Here is a 24516-nt window from a genome sequence, read left to right as displayed (position 1 = left end):
CCTCCGAGGCATAGGCCCCAGGGATTGGACTTACAAGGCAGTCAGGACTGAAGGTGTTTGGGGCTCCCCGCACAAGCTCCTGGGGTAATTACACCTGAGGAACCCTGGGTCATGAAAACTGAGGGGGCCAATCAGTCGATTTCCTCTTAGACCACAGGGCAACTTAGTCTGTGTTTACTGAGGCCCCTGGACCACACTTTGCCCGATCCGCTTCCGTGATGATACTGATCTGCATGAGCCAAACATTATTATTTCAGTTGTCCTCTAAACTACAATATGTAATATCAAGGAATATATTACTTCTGTTAAAACACCGTGTGAACTGTAACGTGACAATCCCCATTTCGGAGAGATCTCCTCGCCTAAGTACCATGAGTAAAGATCACCCGTCTATTCTGCACATCACATTCTTGCACGTAGTCCACGTTCAAGTCATCTTCCATCAGTCACAGTGCCTCAGCCGTTCTTGGGGAAACGCTCCTTACCCTTCAATGCACAAAGTTAAGTGAGTCTGAACCCTCTCCCTCACCGCAGCAAAGAGAGGCCCACAGAGCCATTGAGGGGTGCCTTCCAACTACTAGGGAGGCCTAGGATTGCTTCTGTCACCCAGCCAAAAAAGCACCCAGAGCTGTAGGAGGCTGGGCAGACGGTGTGCAGGCTTTGAGCGCCCCTTGCTTAACGGGTCACTGTACATTTGGAAAACTGAAGCCCAGACAGGAGTGGGAAAACCCCGGGCCCGGAGCAGGGGCAGAGTCTCAGGCCACCCTAGGCTAGGGCTGCACCACACACCCTGGCCTGGCTTTGGGAATTAGAGAGCCAAGAACCCCAGAACATCCCCACTCATCTGGATGAGATGTCTCTGGGCGTCCACACAAATATACACGACACTCGCACTAACGTCAGAAGAAGTGAGACTAGGGCATGGGGGTCAGAGGGGGAGTGGGTCTGGGGTGGTGACAGATCCAGCAGAAGCAAGGCGATGACCACAGGCTGGATGTCACACTGTCGTTGGTGCAGGAACGGACCACGACTCAGCCGCAGGCCTCTGCCAGTGTCTCCCAGGGGTTTGAGGCTGTGGACTCAGCTGAGACACGAGCCGCTTCATTCAGGGGAGGGCCACAAGGGCCTCCTCAGAGGCGGCTTCCCAGAATGAGGGACCAGGTGGGGGAAATGTGTGGCAGAGAGGAAACTGCAACACTGATGAAGAAGCGGAAATGCAAACACTAATGGAACACTCCTGCCACAGGGCCTCCAAAAGTTGACTACATGGTAGTCAGTTGACACCCACATTCCACTCCTACGACAATACCCGGAAGTAGCACACACACAAAGTCACAAGCCTGCACACAAGGGTTCAGAGCAGCACTAGGCACAAGAGCCCAAAGGGGAAAATAGTCCCCATGTCCATCAACAGATGAGGGGAGAGTCGAATGCACTGCTCTCCCAGACTGCAGGATTATTCTTCGTCAAATAGGACGCAGGTGCTGTGCAATAGAGAACAGACGTGTTCATGGATCGTCGTGAATGGTCTCCATGCCGCTCACACACACAATTGAAAAAGTCAAAGAATTCAATTTCTATCTAAGTTTATTTCATAGAAAAAGTAAGTTTATACATGTACTAAAAAAACCAAAACACATGTTAAGAGAGGGAATTATAGGGGTGAACAGACAGGCTCCAGGGCTGGTGCAGGCATTGGGGCAGCACACCATCTGCCTTTCCCAGGCGAGGCTTGCTGACGATCTGGGAGCAGCTCCAGGGATATTAGGGGAGGAGCTGGCTCCAGCGCCTCAGCTGCTAGAAGAGCTGGGTCTGTTGGGGTCTCTAGAACCACAGGTGGATAACACCGGAGCCACAGCTGACTGCAAAGCACGAAGGAGCTCCAGAGCCAAGGCAGTGCCCTGGCCGACGATGGCTTAAGCCTGGGGACTGAGGCTGCAGAAGCAGCGCAGGCACAGGATTTGTGGGTGATTGAAGATCGGAAGGAGGAAGAGGGCTGTTTCTTGCACGTTCTCTGCATCTAGAAGTCGAGCCTGGAGGTCCTTTTCCTCACTTCCTCGCTTCATTGAGAGCCACAGCATGAGTATGCTGCGGCTCTGGGTTTGGAGCTGGCATGGTTACATGATGTAGAGCTTGACCTTCAGTAGGAGCTGGGCTTTCAGTCTGCTCTAACTGTGGAGCTGTGGCAGTTACTAGGGGTGCTGCTGGCTCTAGGTTTGGTGATGTTTCCAGAGCTGCTTCTCCAGCGGGGGCTGTATCTCCCAGAAGAGAAAGCGCTGTCAGTAAGACTGCTTGTGCATGCATCCCAAAGACAGGAACCTACTCGCTGCTTAGCCCTGAAATCTCAATCCAAGATGCCCCCTAACCCCAGGAAGCCTTCCCAGGCTGCAGTCCAGGGGAATAGTCATCTGAGGAGCTTCCTCAATGCTCCTGGCCTAGTTCCAGCCTCAGAAGGCTCTGCTCTGTGTGGCCCAGCCCCCTCCCTTCCTTATTCGGCCCCGTCCTCCTCACCCAGCCCGAGTCCTCCTCACCATGCCCCTCTGCCTCAGTGGGCTCCAGGGTCTCCAGCTGTGCCAGGAGATGGCGGGCTCGCTGCTCCAGGTCCGAGGCAGGCATGTTGAGCTCTATGTAAGCCAGGAGCATCTTGAGGCAGGGAAATTCTGGGGGCTGCTGGAAATCTTCAGGGTAAAGGTGCAGCCAGGTGCTCAGGATGGAGGACATGGCCCTGGGGGAGTCACGTGGGCAGCAGTCAGAGACCTGGCCTTCCCGCCACACTGCACTCCAGGGCTGCCCTGTGGGGACCTGGGCCTCTGCGCCTTCTGCCTCTGCCCATCCAGAGGTCAGTTCTCCTCCACGGCTCATCTCACCTGGCAGAACAGGCAGAGGAGGCCTGGACACAGGGGCGGGGCCGCCAACCAGCCTGCTCAAGTGCCAGCCCTTGATCCACGGTGTCACCATCTGTCCGCTTCTTCAGGGCAGCCTGGCTCAGCGTACTGTCCCTTGCCCTGCCCCTCCCCCTGCTGTCACCACTGCGAGGGCAGGCAGGGCACCTACTCTGGTCACTGCATCTCGGGAACACGTAGGGGTCCCAGGAGGATCTGGCCCAGGAGGGTACACACAGACTCTTTCATCTACCCAGGCTTCCTGCGGGCCTCATAGCACCTCAGATTTACCTCCTACATCTACAGGCTGCCTCGTCCGCTAGGGACGCGCCTGCGTCTCCTGCCACCACTGACACTCATCCTTCACCAGCGAGGACTCAGCTGTCCCGAGTGTCATGGGTCCCCTGAGCACCCGCTGAGGTTCCAGCACACGGTCAGCAGGATGCTCTCCACACTTTGTGTTCTGGGTCCCAGGATCGGGGGTAGAGGCAGGACTGGGATGGACAGGTGAGGGTTGTAGACTCTCATGGGGCAGACTCTGAACTCTGACCTCCCAGAGGCTGCTTACAGCATGCCAGACACCTCCACAGCTCTCTTGGCCTCCTTTCCTGTTTTGCAGGAGAAGCTCCCTAGATCTTGGCCCCCAGGGGGAACCAGAAGCTATGTGGGATCCAGGATTCTGCCAGCCCTGCCCATTCAGAAACCCCAAGACTCCAGGCAGTTCTCTGGGGAAGGGAGTCAGTCCCTCTTGAATCAAAATCCACTCACATTTTCAGCTGGTGCAGGGCTCCACCATCCGCATCGCAGTACGGGAGGATGCATCCGTACCTACAGGAGGCCAGGGAGGCGTCACATGGTCAGTACTGGAGACACGCCCCACATGTGATGGCTAGTGTGACAGGCTCCCCCCCTCACCGAGAGAACTGATGCCCTGGGGGGCAGGACTGCTGTCTGCTCCATGCATTACATGATGGTTTTCCCAGAAAAGTGCCTGCATCTCATGCGCCTGCCTTTATATTTCAAGAGCGAATGAGCCCAACCGGCCCCATCCAAGTGCCTGGGGCACCACTCATCACTCCCAGGGAGCCCTGTTCTCAATGCCCCAGGGCAGGGCACCTCTCACACCTCACCTTGCAATTGGGAAAACGCTTTGGGACAAAGTCAAAGGCTCAGAGACCACCGAGACACAGGCTTCCTCGAAGGGAGGAGGAACGAGATGACTCAGCACAACCACAGCCTTAACAGGGCTCCAGGCGCCCAGAAAGCCCTTTCCAGGACGCACTCACGTAGTCCCCACAGACACCCTGGGGGCGGCTCCTCCCTTTACCCTCTGGGTGCAGAGGGGGCCACTGGGGCTCAGAGAGGTGGAGAGCCATTCCCACCACTCACAGCTGGAAGGGGACCAGGTCCCCCCGAGTCCCCAGTGGGGGAGGGGAAGTGCTCACCTCATGAAGAGAAGGTCCAGCACCTGCTGAGGGCTGCCAAAAGCCCTGTAGGTACCCAGGAATCTGGGGAGGTAGGAGGGGTCACCGCCCAGGAAGGCAGGCACCAGGTTGCCCACCAACGTCTCCAGTCTGCGTCTCTGCACGCTCCACACCCTGCAGGGCTCATTCCTGTCCCCTGGGGACACATTTTCCCCCTGGGGTGGAACAAGGAAGAGACAAGAGTCAGAGGCCGCACCAAGGACTACAGGAAGGCAGGGGCTGGAGCTCAGACTGAGGCCCCAAGCCTCGGGAATCATGGCAAGGGGAGGGCCAGGAGTGCCCTCCACAGAATAAACGTCTTGGCATCACGAGTGAACTGGCAAAGGGCCACGGTTACGTGTGTTAGCGTCTCGGGGCAGTTTGTACTGGACAGCTCCCCGCGTGTTAACTGCGTCCCCTGTGGCGGTGACCAACACATCCCATTTTGGGGGTGAGAACTGGGGTGACAGGGGCTGATCCTGGGGTGAGAGGCATCAGGGTTCTCAGGCCCACATGGATACGTGGGGATGGAGTTAATACAGGATACACTGTAGAAACATGTGGAAAGGCTCCTTGGGGAACATCAAGTGAAATCCTTTCACAATCTCCTTCCGAGATTCCCACATGGACGTAAACAGTGATTTTGCATCTGGACACCTCAGGGCCTAGGCCGCGAGGGCGTGTCGCACACCTGACACTCCCAGGTTCCTTTGGGAGCAGGCCTCTAGGAGGGACCCAGGGGAGCGCCAGGGTGGCTCTGGGACCCGGAACTTCCTGGGTGGAGGGTCTCCTCCCGGCTGGCACTCACCCTCTGCCCGCCCTGGGCTCCGTTGCTTCTCTGGGTCTCCTGTTCCTCGTGCGGGGAGATGGAGCAGGGGGCTCCGTAGACTGGTGCCTGTCCGCAGTCTCGGGAGGAGCCCTGTGAACACAGTGCCCGCCAGCCAGGCAGAAAGTCTCAGGCCACCGGCCAGCTGTCTCTGGTGCTTCTTGGACCCCCAGACCTCTCCCCTCCAGACACATGCCCACCACTCTCTGCACAGACCTCCACCGAGGAAGAAGACACCCGACCGCCTGAGGGCCTTGGATCCACACTGGCACAGAGAAGAGCACCTCAGGGATCCTCTTTCCCCACTGCCAGCCTGTCCTCAGGTGTGATGGTGATCGGACCACCAGGTCACGATGTGCCCACCAACCTGTTCCTGCCCAGAGGGAGAACCTCCCCTCAAGTCCCACTTCCCCACACCTGGAGATGAGGACAGCTGGCGCTGCCCAGCGAGGGCTCCCGGTGGCGGCCAGGCCTGGTGGGGCCACCTCTAGGTTGCCTGCTGTTACCTTTGGGGACCTCCTGCTAAAGGACCAGAGGCATCCAGGTTGAGCGCTGAACCGCCTGAAACATCTGAAAAACCTCTCCCTCCAGGGTTTCCTGAAGCAGAAGCCCTGGTCAGTCGAGACACAGCGGGAGAACATCCTTCTGGATCAAGTCTCTCCAGCCAAGTGAGCCCCAACTGGCTGTGGCGCTGTTGCTAGAACGTGGCTGCCTGGTTACAGGGTTCCGAGTTCTGTTAGGCTCTGCCGACAAGGAAGTGACTTCACCACCCGGGGGGCCCTTCCTTGAACTGACAGTTGACACCTGTACATATAGCCCTCGGGATACTGACCGCTCACCCCTCATCCACGCAGCCCCGGGTCTCACACAGTTGCACCACACAGCCCTCCACACAGCTCCTGGGCAGGGTCTGTGTGCAGCTCTGGGGAGACAGACCTGGGTCCAGACTCGCCTCCCGATTCCTACCTCTTCTCCATCCTGGATGAGTCCTTGTGTCTCTCAAGGCCTGTCCGTGTCCCCACCTGCATACAGGGATGATGCCTGCATGGACTTTTAGGGATGTCCTCATACATAGGTGGGAAAAGACCTGGAACATGTGGCAGTCCGTGTCTCAGGCAGGCAGTGCCTCCAACCCCTGTATATTGTTCTTAGTACCTTCCTCATATCTGTCCCGCTTCTGATCCCACCCCATAGTCCTTTTCATATTCGCTGTGCTTGGGGGTCTGTGAGTGTGTGTGTGTGTTTGTGTGTGTGTGTGTGTGTGTGTGTACCTGTGCTCACTCCCTAGAGGCCAGAGGAACACTGCCCCCAAATAGGGAGGGATGGTAAGAGATTTCTAGGATCTAAGGCTTTCTAATTTCTAATGGGTTAAAACCTTGAATAGAAGAACTGAAGCCACAAAGCTCCTAAAATGAAAGTGGTACCGTGTTCCTGTACATCAGCCTTGGCAATGAAGTGGATGTATTTCCAGAAGCAAAAGAAGTGAAAGGAAAAGTGAACAAGTGAGACTACATCAAACTCAAAAGCCTCTGCATGGGCAACCATCAATAAAGTGAGAAGTGAAGTATGAAATGGAGAAAATATTGGCAATTCTCATGTCTAATAAGGGTTCATATCCAAAATATATTAAAAAAAAAAAACGCACACAATTCAAAAGCAAAGCAGCACACAAAAGTAATCTCATTGAAAAATGGGTGTAAGTTCTGATTTGTCTGAGAAGGCCTTACAAATACCTCAGAAATGAAGAGAAACAAAACACAAATGAGAACAGGAAAGATATACCCATCTTAAATCAGAGTTCCAAAAAATAGCAGAGAGAGATAAGAAACCTTACGTGAAAAATGCAAGGAAATCAAGGAAAACAATAGCGTGGGAAAGACCTGAGATCTCTTCAAGATATTAGAGATACTAAGGGAACATTTCATGCAAAGATAGGCACAATACAGGACAGATGTGGTTTGGACCTCACAGAAGGAGAAGATATTAAGAAGAGGCAAGAACACACAGCAGAATTATACAAAGAAAAAGGTATTAATGACCTGGACAACTACGATGGGGTGGTCACTCACCTAGAGCCAGACATCCTTGAGTATGAAGTCAAGTGGGTCTTAGGAAGCATTACTACAAATAAAGCTTGTGGAGGGGAGAGATCCCTCCACTGACATATTTAAGATGATGCTGTTAAAGTGCTGTACTCAATAAGCCAGCTGCTGCTAAGTCGCTTCAGTCGTGTCCGACTCTGTGCGACCCCATAGACGGCAGCCCACCAGGCTCCCCCGTCCCTGGGATTCTCCAGGCAAGAACACTGGAGTGGGTTGCCATTTCCTTCTCCAATGCATGAAAGTGATAAGAGAAAGTGAAGTCGCTCAGTCGTGTCCGATATGCCAGCAAATTTGGAAAACTCAGCAGTAGACACAGGGCTGGAAAAGTTCAGTTTTCATTTCAGTCCCACAAAAGGCAGTGCAAAATATCTTCAAATGACCGCATAACCGTGCTCATTTCACAGGCTAGCAAGTTAACACTCAAAAGTCTTCAAGCTAGGTCAACAGTAAATGAAGCAAGAAATTCCAGATGAACAAGCTGGATTTTGAACAGGCAGAGGAACAAGAGATCAAATTGCCAACTTCCGTTGGATCGGAGAAAAGCAGGTAATTCCAGAGAAACATCTACGTCTGCTTCATTGACTACACAAAACAAAGCACTGGACTCTGTCAGTCAAATTCTCTCAATCGTTTCCAAGTCTTTGCGAGCTATAGTCCATGGAATTCTCCTGCCGAGAACACTGGATTGGGTAGTCTTACCCTTCTCTGGGGGATCTTCCAACTCAGGGAGCAAACCCAGGTCTCCTGCATTGCATGCAGATTCTATACCGTCTGAGCCACCAGAGAAGCCTGGTGGATCACAACAAACTGTGGAAAATTCTTAGAGATGGGAATAGCCTTAAACATTACCTGCCTCCTGAGAAAACTGTATACAGATCAAGAAACAACAGTTAGAACTAGACGTAAAACAACAAACTGCATCAAAATTGGGAAAGGAGAACATCAAGGCTGTGTATTGTCTCCCTGCTTATTTAACTTCCAGGCACAGTACATCATGTGAAATGCTGGGCTGGATGAAGCACAAGGTTGAATCAAGATTGCCTGGAGAAATATCAACAACGTCATATATGCAGATAACACCCCCCTAATGGCAGATAGTGTGATCACTCACCTAGACCCAGACTTTTTGAAATGCAAAGTCAAGTGGGCCTTAGGAAGCATCACTATGAACAAAGCTAGCAGAGGTGACACAATTCCAGTGGAGCTATATCAAATCTTAAACATGATGCTGTGAAAGTGCTGCACTCAATATACCAGCAAATTTTGAAAATTCAGCAGTGGCCACAAGACTGGAAAAGGTCAGTTTTCATTCCGGTCCCAACGAAAGGCAATGCCAAAGAATGCTAAAACTACCGCAAAATTGCACTCATCTCACATGGTAGAAGAGTAACGCTCCAAATTCTCCAAGCCAGGCTTCAACAGTACGTGAACCACGAGTTTCCAGATGTTCAAGCTGGATTTAGAAAAGCCAGAGGAACCAAAGATCAGATTGCCAACATCTGTCAAATCATCGAAAAAGCAAGAGAGTTCCAGAAAAACATGTACTTATGTTTTATTGACTATGCCAAAGCCTTTGACTGTGTGGATCACAACAAACTGTGGAAAATTCTGAGAGAGATGGGGATACCAGACTACCTGACCTGCCTCCTAAGAAATCTGTATGCAGGTCATGAAGCAACAGTTAGAGCTGGATATGGAGCAACAGACTGGTTCCAAATCGGGAAAGGAGTACATCAAGGCTGTATATTGTCACCCTGCTTCTTTAACTTATATGCAGAGGACATCATGAGAAACGCTGGACAGGATGAACCACAAGCTGGAATCAAGATTGCCGGGAGAAATATCAATCACCTCAGATATGCAGATGACAGCACCCTTATGGCAGAAAGCGAAGAAGAACTAAAGAGCCTCTTGATGAAAGTGAAAGAAGAGTGTGAAAAAGTTTGCTTAAAACTCAACATTCAAGAAAGTAAGATCATGGCATCCGGTCCCATCACTTCATTGCAAATAGATGGGGAAACCATGGAAAGAGTGACAGACTATCTTTTTGGGCTCCAAAATCACTGCAGGTGGTGACTGCAGCCATGAAATTAAAACATGCTTGCTCTTTGGAAGAAAAGTTATGACCAACCGATACAGCATATTAAAAATTAAAGACATTGCTTTGCCAACAAACGTCCGTCTACTCAAAGCTATTGTTTCTTCAGTAGTCATGTATAGATGTGAAAGTTGGACTATAAAGAAAACTGAGCACTGAAGACTTGATGCTTTTGAACTGTGGTGTTAGAGAAGATTCTTGAGAGTCCTTTGGACTGCAAGGAGATCACACCAGTCCATCCTAAAGGAAATCAGTCCTGAATATTCATTGGAAGGACTCGTGGTGCAGTTCAAACTGCAATACTTTGGCCATCTGATGTGAAGAACTGACTCACTGGAAAAGACCCTGATGCTGAGAAAGATTTTAGGTGGGAGGAGAAGGGGACAAAAGAGGATGAGATGGTTGGATGGCATCTCCGTCTCAAGGGACATGAGTTTGAGTAAACTCTGGGAGTTGGTGATGGTCAGGGAGGCCTGGCATGCTGCAATCCATCGGTTCGCAAAGAGCTGGGCACGAATGAGCACATGCACTGGACTGAATGGAAGAAAGAGAAGAGTAACTAAAGAGCCTCTTGATGAAGGTGGAAGAGGGGAGTGAAAAAGTTGGCTTAAAACTCAACATTGAAAACACCAAGATCATGGCATCCAGTTCATCACTTCCAATCAAATAGATGGCGAAAGAATGGAAACAGTGACAGACTTTTTTTCTCGGGCTCCAAAATCACTCTGAATGGTGACTACAGCCATGAAATTAGAAGACACTTGCTCCTTGGAAGAAAAGCTATGACAAACCTACACAGTGTCTTAGAAAGCATGGACATCATTTTGATAACAAATGTCCATGTAGTCAAAGATATGGTTTTTCCAGTAGTCATGTATGGGTGTGAGAGTTGGACCATAAAGTAGGCTGAGCACCAAAGAACTGTTGCTTTTGAACTGTGGTGTTGGCAAAGACTATTGAGAGTCCCTTTTACTGCATGGAGATCAAACCAGTCAACCCTAAAGGAAATCAACCCTGAATATTCATTGGAAGGACTGATGCTGAACCAGAAGCTCCAATACTTTGGCCACCTGATGCAAAGAACCAACTCACTGGAAAGACCCTGACTGGGAAATACTGAGGGCAGGAGGAGAAGAGGAATGACAGAGGATGAGATGCTTGGATGGCATCATTGACTCATCAGACAGAGGTTTGAGCAAACTCTGGGAGATAGTGAAGGACAGGGAAGCCTAGGATTCTGCAGTCCATTGTGTCATAAGGAGTCAGACACTCCTGAGTGACTGAACAAGATATTTCTCCAAAGAAGATACGTAGATATTCAACAGGCATATGAAGAGTTGTTCAACATCATTAATCATCACACAAATGCAAATAAAAATCACAATGAGATACAGAATGGCTATCATCAGAAAGAAGAACACAATTATGACATCTTGACCAGGATGTAGAGTACAGGGAACCTTCGTAAACTGTGGCTGGAACAAAAATTGGTGTAGCCAGTATGGAAGGCAGTATGGAGTTTCCTCAAAACACTAAAAATGAAACTACTGTGTTATTCAGCAATACGATTACTGAATATGTATTTGAAGAAAATGAATAAACAAATTTGAAAAGATACGCACATCCTAATATTCATAGCAGCATAACTTTAAATAACCAAGGCATAAAAACAATCTACGTGTGCAGCAGTAGATGAATGGAAATATGGGCGTACAGTACATACATATATAATCTTTCTCAATTGAATTTTGATGACGTTTGTTTTCCAGAAATTTAGTCATATAGCCTAACATGTTAAGTATATAGGGATGAAATTTTTTCTTCTCTTTTTTATAATTCTTTTTGATAAAGTATTTATCTTATTCATAACAGGCTCATTTTAATTGGCTTGAAAGAGTCCATCTAATTTCCAGGTAGAAAGACTACATTTTCATGTTCCGAAACCAAAATTTGATTCCATGAAACATACTGTTTATACTCTGATTGTTTCATTAATATTTAGTATTTCCATATTAAATCCCTCCTCCATTTTCATTGTTTAAAATTTTGTCTGCAATTCCCAGGTACAATAAATGTAGTGTGTAATTTCAATTCTGAAATGTAAGGAAAACAGTAAAGTGTTTACTAAAGAAAAAAAAATCCAGAAGTGAAGTGACAGTAAGTGATGGATAGAAGCATGTTTTCAACTATATAAGACAAGGAGTTAAAAGCAACCACATACAAAGAATATAAAAATTTTTCAAAATAAAATCAACAAAGAGTGTTACGAAAACTCGCATGTGAGGAACTGCCATGCTCAGTAAATCTCAAAACACACCCCTGACCTTACCGAATCAGAAGACAAATAGCATTTTAAATGACTTTTAACCACTGATATCATAGAAAGGTTTTTCAGTGGTAGCATGCCTTACCTGGTATAAAAGGCACCTTTTTAACTAGGAGCTAGGGCCTTGATTGGATAACTGCAGTAACTGAATTGTATAGAGAAGCCATTTTACTTACCCACTTAGCTTTCTCCCAATTAACCGAGCGATCAAGATGCTGGACGCTGAGAAGGCTCCTTCATAGAGAGACTTGTGACAAACTCGTGTTATATGGTAGTTACTCATCATGGACTTGTATGAAACACTTGAAAATCAAAGACTTCTGTTCCCCTGGGTGCTACTGGTGGAGTTTTCGTTTGACTCCACCTGATGATGATGGTTGGTCAAGAGGAGGGAAGACTCCTTCTCAGCTACCACCCATTTCATACCTGGGTTTCCCCACTTCAAGACATGAGAATTCCTGGCACCCTTGCTGGAAGCACAATTCCCCTGGTGCTTCAAGGAGACTCAGAAGGGGGACCAGGAGTATGGACTTTCTATAGCACAAGGGGCTTCTACTGTCAGCACCAACTGGGGAAACATTGCTGCAAATCCTTCACTCTGATGATTTATTCCCAGCTTCGAGAACATACAGATCTAGAAAAAAAAAAGAAAGAAAAAGCCACCAAACTCCATATGTTAAGTGTACAGTTCAATAAGTTTTGACACATGTATATACCCAGAAAATCTTCTGCCTAATTAAAAGACATACACACTGCTTCCCAAACTTTCCTTATGCCCCTTGCTAACCCACACCTCCCTTCCATCCTCAGACAACCACTAATTGGTTTCTTCCTTTAGAGATAACTCTGCGTTTCATATATTTGACGTATTTCTGTATCTGGCTGCTTTTGTACAGCATAAATATTTTGAGATTTATAAATAAACTACAAAGATACACCGTACAAACTAGGGAATAGTCAACCTTTTAAATAACTTTAAACTGAATACAATGTATACAATGTATAACATTTCGAAACAGTACTTTATAGATCCGAAACTTGTATAATATTGTAAACCAACTCTACCTTGATTTTAAAAACACAACACTCTCGTAACCACCATCACAGTCAAGGAACTGTATTTTCCCTCCTCTCCGGAAGGCCCTCTCTGTGCCCCATTCCATCTTGACCACCTCTCTACTTTCAAAAGTACTCACAGTCCTTATTTTTACACTCATTACTCTCCTTGACTTTCTCTGAGGTTTTAGCACCCAAGTGTGCTCTCTGTACACTGTTGTTTAGGCTTCCTTGTTTTATTGATGTCTTTTAAATCTGTTAGTCTGTAAGTTCCCTTTCTCTTTCTTATCCTGTGTCCATGGAAGAACCTGAGCCCTTCCTTCTGTGGAATCTTCCACAGGATTCTGCACACTGTATTCTTGGGACACAGTTCTACACATCCCTTTGTTTTCTACATTTCCTGGAGATTTTCAACTGTATTTGGAGGCTTGATCAGGCTCAGGATCAAGATTTTTGAAGAGTCTGTGCATTTATGTGCTCTTTCATCGATGGGGCACATAATGTCAATTGTCTGTCTTTACTGAAACAGGGATTATGTTCCATGCTCACAATTATTAATCCATTGAGTGGAATAAAATAATGATAATCTAATTTTTTTTTATTTTTCAGCTGGATTAATCTTATAAGGAGATAATTCCCTTCATCCACTATTTGATCACTCAGTGAAACAGTTCATAGAGGAAAGGCAGGCTGGATGCTTCTTTCTTTTCATTTCTTTATCCAATATCAAGATATGAGTTGCTACCCTGCCATCCTCCAAAGAAGATGAGTTAATTTAAATAAACCAGGATGAAGCCAAGGATTGAAACATATTTAATGAACTTCAATACACTGCAGTTTTTATATTTGCAGATATTCAAATTGCCCCATCTTTCACCACCTGAAATCTCTTCAAGTACTTTTGATGTGACCCTTGTACTCTGAATGCTTCCTGTTATCTGGTTTGGCAAGATGCTTCAAGTTACTCTGGTGAATCTCCTGCTCAGAGAATCAGTCATTTCTCCAATAAGCTTTGGTTTCTTTTATTGGAAAACGGCATTGAATATTAAATATGGAACATTAAGATGTTGGGAATCCTTACTTCTGGTTTGATCATTGTTTCTAGGTCTTCTCAGTGGGAAGAGCTAGATTTTACACGTATGCTAAAATATTCTGGTAGTTGTCTACAGATACATCCAATCAAACTGAGAACTTTGACATTTCTACTTAACTCCTCTGTGACATCTTTTCTCCTTTCTTCCACAATTAGAAACATAATTTTCAAGGACACAGATCCTTGTCACACCCAAAGATCCAAATCACAAAAAAAGGGCAATGTGATTGAAAAATATATCTAATAAACTATATAGATTGTGAAATATGATATACATATAAATAGCTGTGTATAGACAGAGGGAAAGAGGAAGGGACAAAGGTGGACAGAGATAAGGGGTGGACACATAAAATTAAATGCTTGTATGTATCACAAGAAACAACTTTCAGTCAGTTGTTCAACTTATCACTAGATGTGATTTTTATTAGCTTCCAAATAAGACTGAACACAAAATCATACAAAAATACCTTAAAGAAATCCCCTAAGTTTATAAAACATGTTTTGATGAAGGCTAACTTGGAAAGGTTTTCACCTGGAATCAAGACTGACAGGAGAAACGTCAATAACCTCAGATATGCAGATGACACCACCCTTATGGCAGAAAGCAAAGAGGAACTGAAGAGCCTCTTGATGAAAGTGAAAGAAGAGAGTGAAAAAGCTGGCTTAAAACTCGACATTCAAAAAGCTAAGATCATGGCATCTGGTCACATCACATCATGGCAAATAAATGGGGAAACAATGGAAACAGTGACAGACTTTATTTTCTTGGGCTCCAAAATCACTGAAGACGGTGACTGCAGCCATGAAATTAAAAGATGCTTGCTCTTTAGAAGAAAAGCTATGACCAACCTAGACAGCATATTAAAAAGCAGAGACATTACTTTGCTGACAAAGGTCTGTCTAGTCAAAGCTATGGTTTCTCCAGTAGTCATGTATGGATGTGAGACTTGGACTATAGAGAAAGCTGAGTGCCGAAGAATTGATGCTTTTGAACTGTGGTGTTGGAGAAGACTCTTGAAAGTCCTGTGAACTGCAAGGAGATCCACCCTAAAGGAAATCAGTCTTGAATATTCATTGGAAGGACTGATGCTGAAGCTGACACTCCAATACTTTGGCCACCTGACACGAAGAACTGAGTCATTGGAAAAGACCCTGATGCTGGGAAAGATTGAAGGCAGAAGGGGATGACAGAGGATGAGATGATTGGATGGTATCACCCACTCTATGAACATGAGTTTGAGGAGGCTCTGGGAGTTGGTGATGGACAGGGAAGCCTGGCATGCTGCAGTCCACGGAGTCGCAAAGAATCAGACATGACTGAGCGACTGAACTGACTGAACTTGGAACGGACCATTTTTGAACGGGACAGTGTGCTTGTCAGAAGCAGCTACACACCATCCTCTGGTGGTCTTCTGAGAAATGGCAGGAACCGCTGCTGGGCTCTATGGCATCGTGGGCAAAAGCAGTCAACCTTTACACTTGCCACCTTCACAGTCTTACAACAAACCAAATTCTGTACAATTCACTGTTCGGGTTTACAAAGTTATGGTAAGTGAGAGAAGTCATTCAAGAAAACCACATATTGTATAATTTCATTTATGGAGTAGACAAATTCTCCACTGTGGAACAGGCAAACCTACAGTGACAGAAAGTAGATTCATTGTGTCCACGATTAGGAGTGACAGGTTGGACGGTAGTGGGAATTGACTGCTATTAGTAAAAGGTGTGTTTTGTGGATGATGACAAGGCTCTAATTTGGATTATGATGATGGCTCTACAATTCTGATTATCCTGAAAGCTACTGATGTTCACAATACAAATCGGTGAATTGCACAGCCATGAATTATGCCTCAATAAAGTAGTTAAAAATTAGGCCTCCAGCCTTTTGAATTAAAAAAAATATAATGTTTGGAGATAATGTATATATGTTAAGTAGTCAAATTCTACAGGTAGAATTATTAGGTCTGATTTTGCATTAGTGTTCATTCAACAACTTGTATTAAGCCTCCAAATGTTATTTCTCTGTTTCTTTGGTTTCTACCAGCCAAGGGATAGTTTTTCTTAAGGTGAAGAGCTTCAAAATCTACCTGCTGCAATGTTCAAACCCAGGGAGATGGTTGGTGTCAAAAACGAATCCAGGGTGAATTATTCAGAACTAGAACTTCCTTTCTAGGGTTTCTTAACTGCTCACTAAGAGGATTTTTCAGTAGTCATGTATGGATGTGAGAGCTGGACCATAAAGAAAGCTGAGCGCCAAAAAATGGATGCTTCTGAACTGTGATGTTGGAGAAGACTCTTGAGAGTACCTTGGACTGCAAGGAGATCACACCAGTCCATCCTAAAGGAAATCAGTCCTGAATATTCATTGGAAGGACTGATTCTGAAGCTGAAGCTGAAGCTCCAATACTTTGGCCACCTGATGCAAAGAACTGACTCATTGGAAAAGACTCTGATGCTAAGAAAGATTGAAGACAGGAGAAGGGGACAGGAGAAGGGGACAACAGAGGATGAGATGGTTGGATGGCATCACCAACTCAATGAACATGAGTCTGAACAAGCTCCAGGAGTTGGTGATGGACAGGGAGGCTTGGCATGCTGCAGTCCATGGGGTCGATGGGGTCGCAAAGAGTCGGACAAAACTGAGCGACTGAACTGACTGACTCAAGAGGAGTATAAACATCTTATTAACCAGAAAAAAGACATAAAGGCAAATTGAACATGGCTTGAGCTACCCACTACCTCCCTTCCCTAACAAAGGTCCTATAGAGAAGAATCCTAAAATTGTTACCAGGAAAGCTTAGATGCCTCCCCTCACACATGAAATATAGTCTTAACATTTTTATTTAAACTAAGTTAGTTTTATCCCCGAAGAAGGCAATGGCACCCCACTCCAGTACTCTTGCCTGGAAAATCCCATGGATGGAGGAGCCTGGTAGGCTACAGTCCATGGGGTTGCTAAGAGTCGGACACGACTGAGCGACTTCCCTTTCACTTTTCCCTTTCATGCACTGGAGAAGGAAATGGCAACCCACTCCAGTATTCTTGCCTGGAGAATCCCAGGGACGGCGGAGCCTGATGGGCTGCTGTCTATGGGGTCGCACAGAGTCGGACACGACTGAAGCGACTTAACAGCAGCAGCAGCAGCAGCAGTTTTATCCCAGACTTTATGACACAAAGTACCATCAACTATCAGTGTTTTACACATGGGCTCAAGGAGAGGATTAGGCCCTATTGATTGAAGGCCTCCATGGTCTAGATGGTTCTACTCAAGTACTACTCTTGAAGAACCAAGACTTAAATAATTTTTCTGTTTTGACTTTAGATAAAGATCTTTGTTGAGAAAAATAACTGTTTACTAGCTTTTTGAGGTATGACCATACAACTTTTGCTTTTCCTAAAAGAGGCTTGTTTTGTAACAGGTAATACAATATAACAATTCTTGTACAAGGCACTTATTAAGATTAGAACACCATCTGCTGAATTTCATCTAAACATGAGAAATCTGAAAAGCCAATATTCACACTAAGTTTCTTCAAATTACTCTACTATACTATAATAGCATTTTTCAAAATTATCATACAATTCTATACAGAATTATAACATGACTTAATTTACTTCTGTTTCTCTTACTGTGTCTTTCAGAGTATCATCAGAGAAAGGGTAACATTCAGCAAGCATGTTCACTTCAAAGAAAAATATACTTGCTTTATGCCTTGAGTGTAACATTAACTGTTCAAGGAAAACAATCCATTAAGATATAGTCATGTTGTGCTTTATTTGCCCATGTAATTATTGCCTTGTCAACTAAGTCCCTGATAGACATAATGCCTAAAGAACTATGGGTGGAGATTCATAACATTGTACAGGAGGCAGTGACCAAAATCATCCCAAAGAAAAAGAAATGCAAGAAGGCAAAATGCTTATCTGAGGAGGTCTTACAAATAGCTGAGGAAAGAAGAGAAGTGAAAAGCAAGGGAGAAAGGGAAAGATACACTTAACTGAATGCCGAGTTCGAGAGAATACCAAGGAGAGATAAGAAGCCCTTCTTAAATGAACAATGTAAAGGACCAGAGGAAAACAATAGAATGGGAAAGGCTAGAGATCTCTTCAAGAAAACTGGAGATCAGGGCTGGTGCACTGGGATGACCCTGAGGGATGGGATTGGGAGGAAGGTGGGAGGGGGGATCAGTATGGGGAACACATGTACACCCATGGCTGATTCACGTCAATGTATGGCAAAAACCACTACAAAATTGTAATTAGCCTCAAATTAAAATAAATAAATTAAAAAAAGAAAACTGGAGATGTCAAGGGAACATTTCATGCAAGGATGGGCACAATAAAGGACAGAGACAGTAAGGACCTAATAGAAGCAGAAAATATTAAGAAGAGGTGGTAAGAATAAACAGAACTATACAAGAAAGGTCTTGATGACCCAGATAACCATGATGGTGTGGTTATACACTTAGGGTCAGACATCCTGGAGTGTAAAGTCAAGTGGGCCTTAGGAAGCATTACTATGAACAAAGCTAGTGGAAGTGATGGAATTCTAGCTGAGTTATTTAAAATCCTAAAAGATTACTTAATATGTCAGCAAGTTTGGAAAACTCAGCTGTAGCCACAGGACTGAAAAAGTTCAGTTTCATTCCAATCCCAAAGAAAGGCAACGCCAAAGAATGTTGTTCATACTACCATACAATTGTGCTCATTTCACACGTTAGCAAGATTATGCTCAAAATCCCTCAAGCTAGGCTTCAGCAGTATATGAACCGAGAACTTCCAGATGTACAAACTGGGTTTAGAAACTGCAAAGGAACCAGAGATCAAACTGCCAACATTTGTTGTATTATAGAGAAAGCAACGGGATTCCAGAAAAACATTTGCTTCAGTAACTACACTAAAACCTTTGACTGTGTGGATCACAAAAAACTGTAGAATATTCTTAAAGAGATGGGAATACCAGACCACCTTACCTGCCCCCTGAGAAACCTGTATGTGGGTAAAGAAGCAACAGTTAGAACCAGCCATGGAACAAGTGACTGGTTCCAGATTGGGAAAGGAGTACATCAAGGCTGTATATTGGCACCCTGCTTATTTAACTTCTATGCAGAGTACATATTGTGAAATGCCAGGCTGGATGAATCACAAGCTGGAATCAAGATTGCCTCACATTGTTGAATAAGGTTGTATATCAACAACCTCAAATATGCAAATAATACCACTCTAGTGGCAGAAAGTGAAGAGGAACTAAAGAGCCTCTTGACGAAGATGAAAGAGGAGAGTGAAAAAAACTGGCTTAAAACTCAACATTCAGAAACAAAGATCATGATATCTAGTCCCATCAGTTCATGGAAAATAGGTGGGGAAGAAGTGCAAACAGTGGCAGATTTTATTTTCTTGGGCTCCAGTGACTGCAGCCACGAAGTTAAAAGATGCTTGCTCCTTAGAAGAAAAGCTATCACATACTTAGACAGCATATTAAAAAACAGAGTCATCACTTTGCCAACAAAGGTCCATATAGTCAAAGCTATGGTTCCAGTAGTCATGTATGGATGTGAGAATTGGACCATAAAGAAGTCTGAGTGCCAAAGAATTGAGGCTTTCAAATTGTGGTGATGGAGAAAACTCTTAAGAGTCTCCTGGATTGCAAAGAGATCAAATCAGTCAACCCTAAAGGAAATCAGTCCTGAATATTCATTGGAAGGATGGATGTTGAAGCTGAAGCTCCAATACTTTGGCCACCTGATGCAAAGAGCTGACTTACTGGAAAAGACCCTTATGCTGGGAGATTGAAGGCAAAAGAAGAAGGGGGTAACAAAGGATGAGATGGTAGGATGGCATCACTGACTCAATGGACATGAGTGTGAGCAAACTCAGGAAGATGGTGAATAACAGAGAAGTCTGGTGCACTAGGGTCCATGGGGTCACGAAGCATCCTACTATTGCAACTGAACAACGATAAAATATGATCCAGCAATTCCACTTCCTTGCATACACCTGGATAAAAACTATAAAAACTGTAGTTTCAAGGGACCTATGTTGGTTTTTATGACAAATCAAAGAAAGAAGTCAGGATGGGGCTACTTTTGAGGATGGGAGTAGTAATAGAGAGTGGTCCCTTAGGAGGGACTTCAGGTGTTGATATTTTGTTTGAATTCTTGGTGTTTATAAGGTTATCCTCACCTTTTTTTTTTGGTAATTCATCTGTTTCTACAATTATACCATGTACACTTTCATATAGTTTGGTGAAAGGTGTGAGATCAGGGTGATGTCTCCTAGGTGGTCCTCCTCCTTGTTTCAAGAGTAGTTTCAGTCCTGTGGTGTGCAGTTGGTACCTGAGCCCAAAGCAAAGTTCACTTTATCTAAAGTCTTCACCAATGACCCCAAAGTGCCACTTATCTTGGAATTTACTGACTTCTAAAATATGAAGCTGGGTTTTCAGTAAACTTGGGCCAAATTCACTGAATAGGCACAAAACATAGTTTAAGAAGATCTAGAAACTCAAATGCTCTGAAGAGATACCAAAAATTCCTGACCATAAAATGGCCACATAAATAGCATCATTCTACAAATTTACTCTACCATCATTTCCTGGGACCTGTCAAAGAGAAATCACTGGGGTAACTGGTATGACAAAAACAAAACTGGGGAAATTTCTATGTGGGTTAAGACAGTAATTTCTAAAAGGAATAAAACTTGAAACCTGTAGACAAAATAGTGTTTCATGTTCATTTTAAGATTTCCTTGATGTCTGGTGATGTTATAAAGTTTTCATATACATAGTAACTAATTGTACTTTCTTATGATTACATTTCAGTGTTTCTAAGACATGACTTTTGTCATATTTTAACAGCTTTGAAATTGGATTTGTAATGCATCTTAAAGTAAATGGCCTGTCATGATTTAACTGTCCATATATTCTCTTTTGCAATAGTAAATAGAATACTAAAGCATCTGGCAGTCCACCGCATTGTAGATTGTATGAAAATCTGCAACAGGATATTCTATTTTTATTGCATTTGGATGTTCATCTTTCAATTAATTTGTGAGTAGTTTATCTACCAGTATTAAATCTGTGTCTCATAATCATTCAATATAGTCTCAGTCTGTGTTTTAACTTTGTTATATTCGTTGTTTCTGCTTTTTGTTTCATGCTATATAAAATTATGTCCCGTACAACTTTTTATTTATATTCTAAGTAATTGATGGTTTGCTTTTTAACTTTACATGCTGAATTCGGGTACCATTATTAACCTTATTTTCTCAAATCATTAACTGAATATTCCAAACTATTTCCAGTTTTAAATAACAATTTTAACATATATTCAATTCTTATGTATTTGGATCTGTTTCTATTCTTTGAAGCCAGCACCAAATTTTAAATTATGTTTACAATAATATGCATTTCCAATAAAATTTCGTACCTATTCTTTGAGATGATGCATTTCCTGATGAAGTTTAAAATTACCTGTTAAGGAAAACAAAACCAAACTCTCAGAAAAAGAAAATTGTCATTTGACAGAAATTAAGTTTTATAGAGTTTCCTGTAAAAGTAAATACAAATATTAAAAAATTAAATTTTCCCTGGTTCAAAAAGGGGGAAAGATTTTCCTCCCCTCTTTTCTTAGAGCATTTCCTTGTTAAAACCTGTAATCGAAATCCTTTTTCTGTCCCTTTGAGATGCAGGCAAATCTTTTTAAAAAGTAAATAAACCTCTTGTTAGTTTTACCACCCAGGAATACCTTTTTTAAAGGCCTTGGAGCCATGTCTTTGAAATGTAAACAAACATCAAGGAAGATAGCACCCCATCTACCCCTGTCTGTAGTAAACTCCCAGGCTCTTCGCTTACAAGTTGTAACTACTTGTTTGTTATAGACATACAAGCAGCTTTACTTTTCATCTGGATAAAAGCAATTTACTAATAGAGATGGCCACCCCAATTACCGTGTGAATTTAGGAGGAAGGATAAAAGTGAGAAAACTTGACACCATTTACTACGCATTGTTCATCCCCCTAGCTTTAAATATTACTATCTTTAGTAATACTGTCTATTCATCGCACTACCTCACGGTAGTTTCCTGTTTTCAAACCGCACACTGGGGATGGCCAGCTCTAACCCGTCGCCACTGAGAGTAAAGAAAGGACCAGCTCAGATCGCGGGAAGAAGCCGATCCTCGTGACGTCACCCAAAGTGGAAGCGCAATTCCCGAGTGGGCGCAGAAGCCTGCCGCGCATGAGCAATTCCACCTCCTTTCAGTAGTCGCCATTGTCCATCTCACGCCCCCAGTGGGGGAGAGGGCTCAGGAGCCTCCAGGTCCGCTCGGCGCCGCAGAGGGCGGGCCTGGAACCTGCGCGGGCCAGGAGCGGAGGCCGAGTCCCTGCAGGTGTGTCGGAGGCCTCACTGCGGGCGCTAGGCCGGGTTGGGGGGAAGCCGGGTTTCCGCGGCTGCGCCGAGTCGGGAAATCTGGCAGCCGACGGCCGTCCCCCTCTGCGCGCCGGACTGCCCTTCGAGGAGGCCTGGGGAGGAGGCCAGGCAAGGGGCCTGGCGGCGGGATGGTTGTCTGCAGCCCTGGTCCTCCCCAGGAGCCGCGTTTCTCTACCTGCGTGAAAGGGGTGGCTGGAGGAGGCCTGGGGCGCGCGAGAGAACGGCCGATTGTGACGTGGATCCCAAACCCGTCACGTCCACGCCGGCGCGTGGGCGGCGCTGGCTGCTGGAGACGTGGCGCTGTGAAACCAGAGGGATCTGGGCTCAACTCCAGAGCCCGCCGGTAAATGGGCAGGTTAATCTGGGTACGACTCGGATACTCATCTGTAAGAGTACAATAGCCTGTAGGGTCGTTTTTTGTATTAAATAAGGTAGTGTATATGAAGTATGATAAGGCTTCAATAAAGGTGAGCTGCTTTTCTCATTATACTGTTCTTTTCATTATTGGCTCATTTAATAATAACCATTCTTTGAATCGGTATTAACCACCTCCATTTAATAAATACAGATAATAAAGTTTCAGAGAGATTAGACTGGCTTAGCCATCATTAGCAGGTGGGATTTAAATTCTGATTTGTTTTACTCTGTATTCATGCTGTTTACCACCCTGAAATCCACAATCTTGGGTTTTATTTAATAGGGATTGTCCCTGAGCACCACCGGCGGCTCATGGATCTAATTTTACCTTACAGTATTCTATTTTCCTTAGAACTCCTGTGTAAAAGGTTAATTAAGGCCCTTCTGCATTCTCTGACCTGTGTATTCCCAGATGACTGTTAAACATGTAAATTTAAACCATAGTTGAAACCCTGAATTTTAAGTTTTACTGGAGAAGCTAAGAATCCTATCCAAGCCAGGTCGGAAATGGGACAGACTTTTTAAAAAGATGAAAACTGCGATTTCATCCATGCTCCATATTATGAAGGTGACATCATAAGGCCTCTGATTAGACTTAGTAAGTAGGCGTTTTGTAAGTACCAGGGCAGCTGGAAGTGGTGTTCTCTGCATATGGGAAGGACCTCACATTATGGCATCTAGTTAACTTTTCCTCCCTACATGAAGTGCCTGTTTTGAGATTGTGGTGCCAATTGTTATTTAGAAGTTAAATTCGTGTCACTGTGAACAGATTACGTGTCACTGTGAACAGATTACATGGCCATGTCAGAATTCATCAAGGCCTATCTGCACTTTGTTCGCTCTCCAGTCCTAGGTTGGAGGGGTCAGTGCATTCCCTGGTGCTATTGTATCTGTGGCGCTGAATTGAAGACTTACAGAATTAGAATAGTACATGATTGTTTAAAATTACCTAATTCCTTCTTAAGTTAAAGATAAAAGCATAGAACTAAGACTGTCAGTAGGTTTGTTAATAGAGCTTAGCATAGAGCTGGAGCCTCCCTGTCACTATACCATTTATAGTCAAAGTTTTTGAAAAAGTGATTTTAGAGAAAATGAAATTTAGGAAGAAGAAACATCTTATTTTTGAGAGCTCTGAAGACTTTCTAACCTTGTGGGGTTTATAATATTAATAGGCAAAATTGTTATGATATGTAACTTAAAGCTTTTCCATATTAATAGATATTTCTCTTTAAAAACATTATTTGTAATGCCAGTATAGGGTTCCATACTTTGGATATATATTATATACCTTGATTAACTAATCTGCTATTATTGGACATATAAGTTTTCAATTGTTTGTATTATTTAGTAATGGACACACAATTTTCAAAACAGCCAATAGGAAAAACATGTTTAGATTAAAAAATGTGCAGATTCATCAAGATTATATGAGTCACCAATGGACAGGTGGGTACTCCTTTATCGTGGTCCTTCCTATTCCTTCTCATGGCTCAAAGGAACATTTTCCCAGAGGTTTATCTTTTACTAAAATGTTGTATGTAAATTTCTCACAGGTGATCCTGACTTCAAGATAAGGTCTCCTAGGACTTGTCTTTCAACTTTCCCTGTCCTGACTTCATAGTTTCTATACTTTCCAATAGCAGCAGAAAATGAACAAGTATAGGGTGAGTCATTTATTTACCTCTTACTTTATTTCACTCTGTGTGTAAGTTTTCAGTGTTCTATGAAAGAGAGCCCATATATTAAATTAGAAAAGTGGAAATCATTAAAAATCACCTTTGGGGAAAATATGGTTTGAATACAACAGTTATAAGGTGTGTTCTGGGAA

General features: G+C 44.5%; 2 protein-coding genes across 22 annotated transcripts in view; one reads left to right on the top strand and one right to left on the bottom strand.

Annotated features, from left to right (window-relative positions):
* Positions 1-1569: 1569 nt before the first annotated feature.
* On the bottom strand, positions 1570-22526 carry LOC145538019 (ral guanine nucleotide dissociation stimulator-like). Of its 8 annotated transcripts, none has more exons than XM_081569270.1 (11): positions 22447-22526; positions 21271-21314; positions 20030-20181; positions 11874-12331; positions 6138-6258; positions 5678-5914; positions 5154-5264; positions 4328-4521; positions 3651-3710; positions 2532-2725; positions 1570-2258 (listed from the first exon to the last, which is right to left on the bottom strand). In XM_081569270.1, the coding sequence occupies exons 6-11, from the start codon at positions 5810-5812 to the stop codon at positions 2050-2052; spliced, it is 903 nt and encodes a 300-aa protein (XP_081425396.1). In that variant the 5' UTR covers positions 5813-5914; positions 6138-6258; positions 11874-12331; positions 20030-20181; positions 21271-21314; positions 22447-22526; the 3' UTR covers positions 1570-2049. The 8 variants fall into 8 exon arrangements, with proteins under 8 accessions (XP_081425396.1, XP_081425395.1, XP_081425393.1 ...); XM_081569269.1 differs by lacking the exon at positions 22447-22526 and adding an exon at positions 21911-22444; XM_081569267.1 differs by lacking the exon at positions 22447-22526 and adding an exon at positions 21911-22444 and having other exon boundaries at positions 5678-5883.
* Positions 22132-24516, top strand: part of ZNF25 (zinc finger protein 25) — a 24104-nt gene continuing 21719 nt past the window's right edge. For 5 of the 14 annotated variants that reach the window (XM_081569220.1, XM_081569213.1, XM_081569221.1 and 2 more), the window contains exons 1-2: positions 22132-22230; positions 24242-24352. Coding sequence is in view for 7 of the 14 variants with exons in the window: in XM_081569213.1 (XP_081425339.1) it covers positions 24338-24352 (15 nt within the window). In the remaining 7 variants the exon portion in view is untranslated. Of the gene's footprint in view, positions 22231-22581; positions 24135-24241; positions 24353-24516 lie in introns of those variants that run through there. The other 9 variants (XM_081569212.1, XM_081569208.1, XM_081569216.1 and 6 more) reach the window with 5 other exon arrangements.

This window comes from Giraffa tippelskirchi, chromosome 2, assembly GCF_054371585.1.
Source record: "Giraffa tippelskirchi isolate mGirTip1 chromosome 2, T2T-mGirTip1v1.2.pri, whole genome shotgun sequence".
NCBI classification, from domain to species: domain Eukaryota; kingdom Metazoa; phylum Chordata; class Mammalia; order Artiodactyla; family Giraffidae; genus Giraffa; species Giraffa tippelskirchi.
Note: the sequence above shows the minus strand (reverse complement) of the source record. Positions and strands in the feature narration are given on the sequence as shown.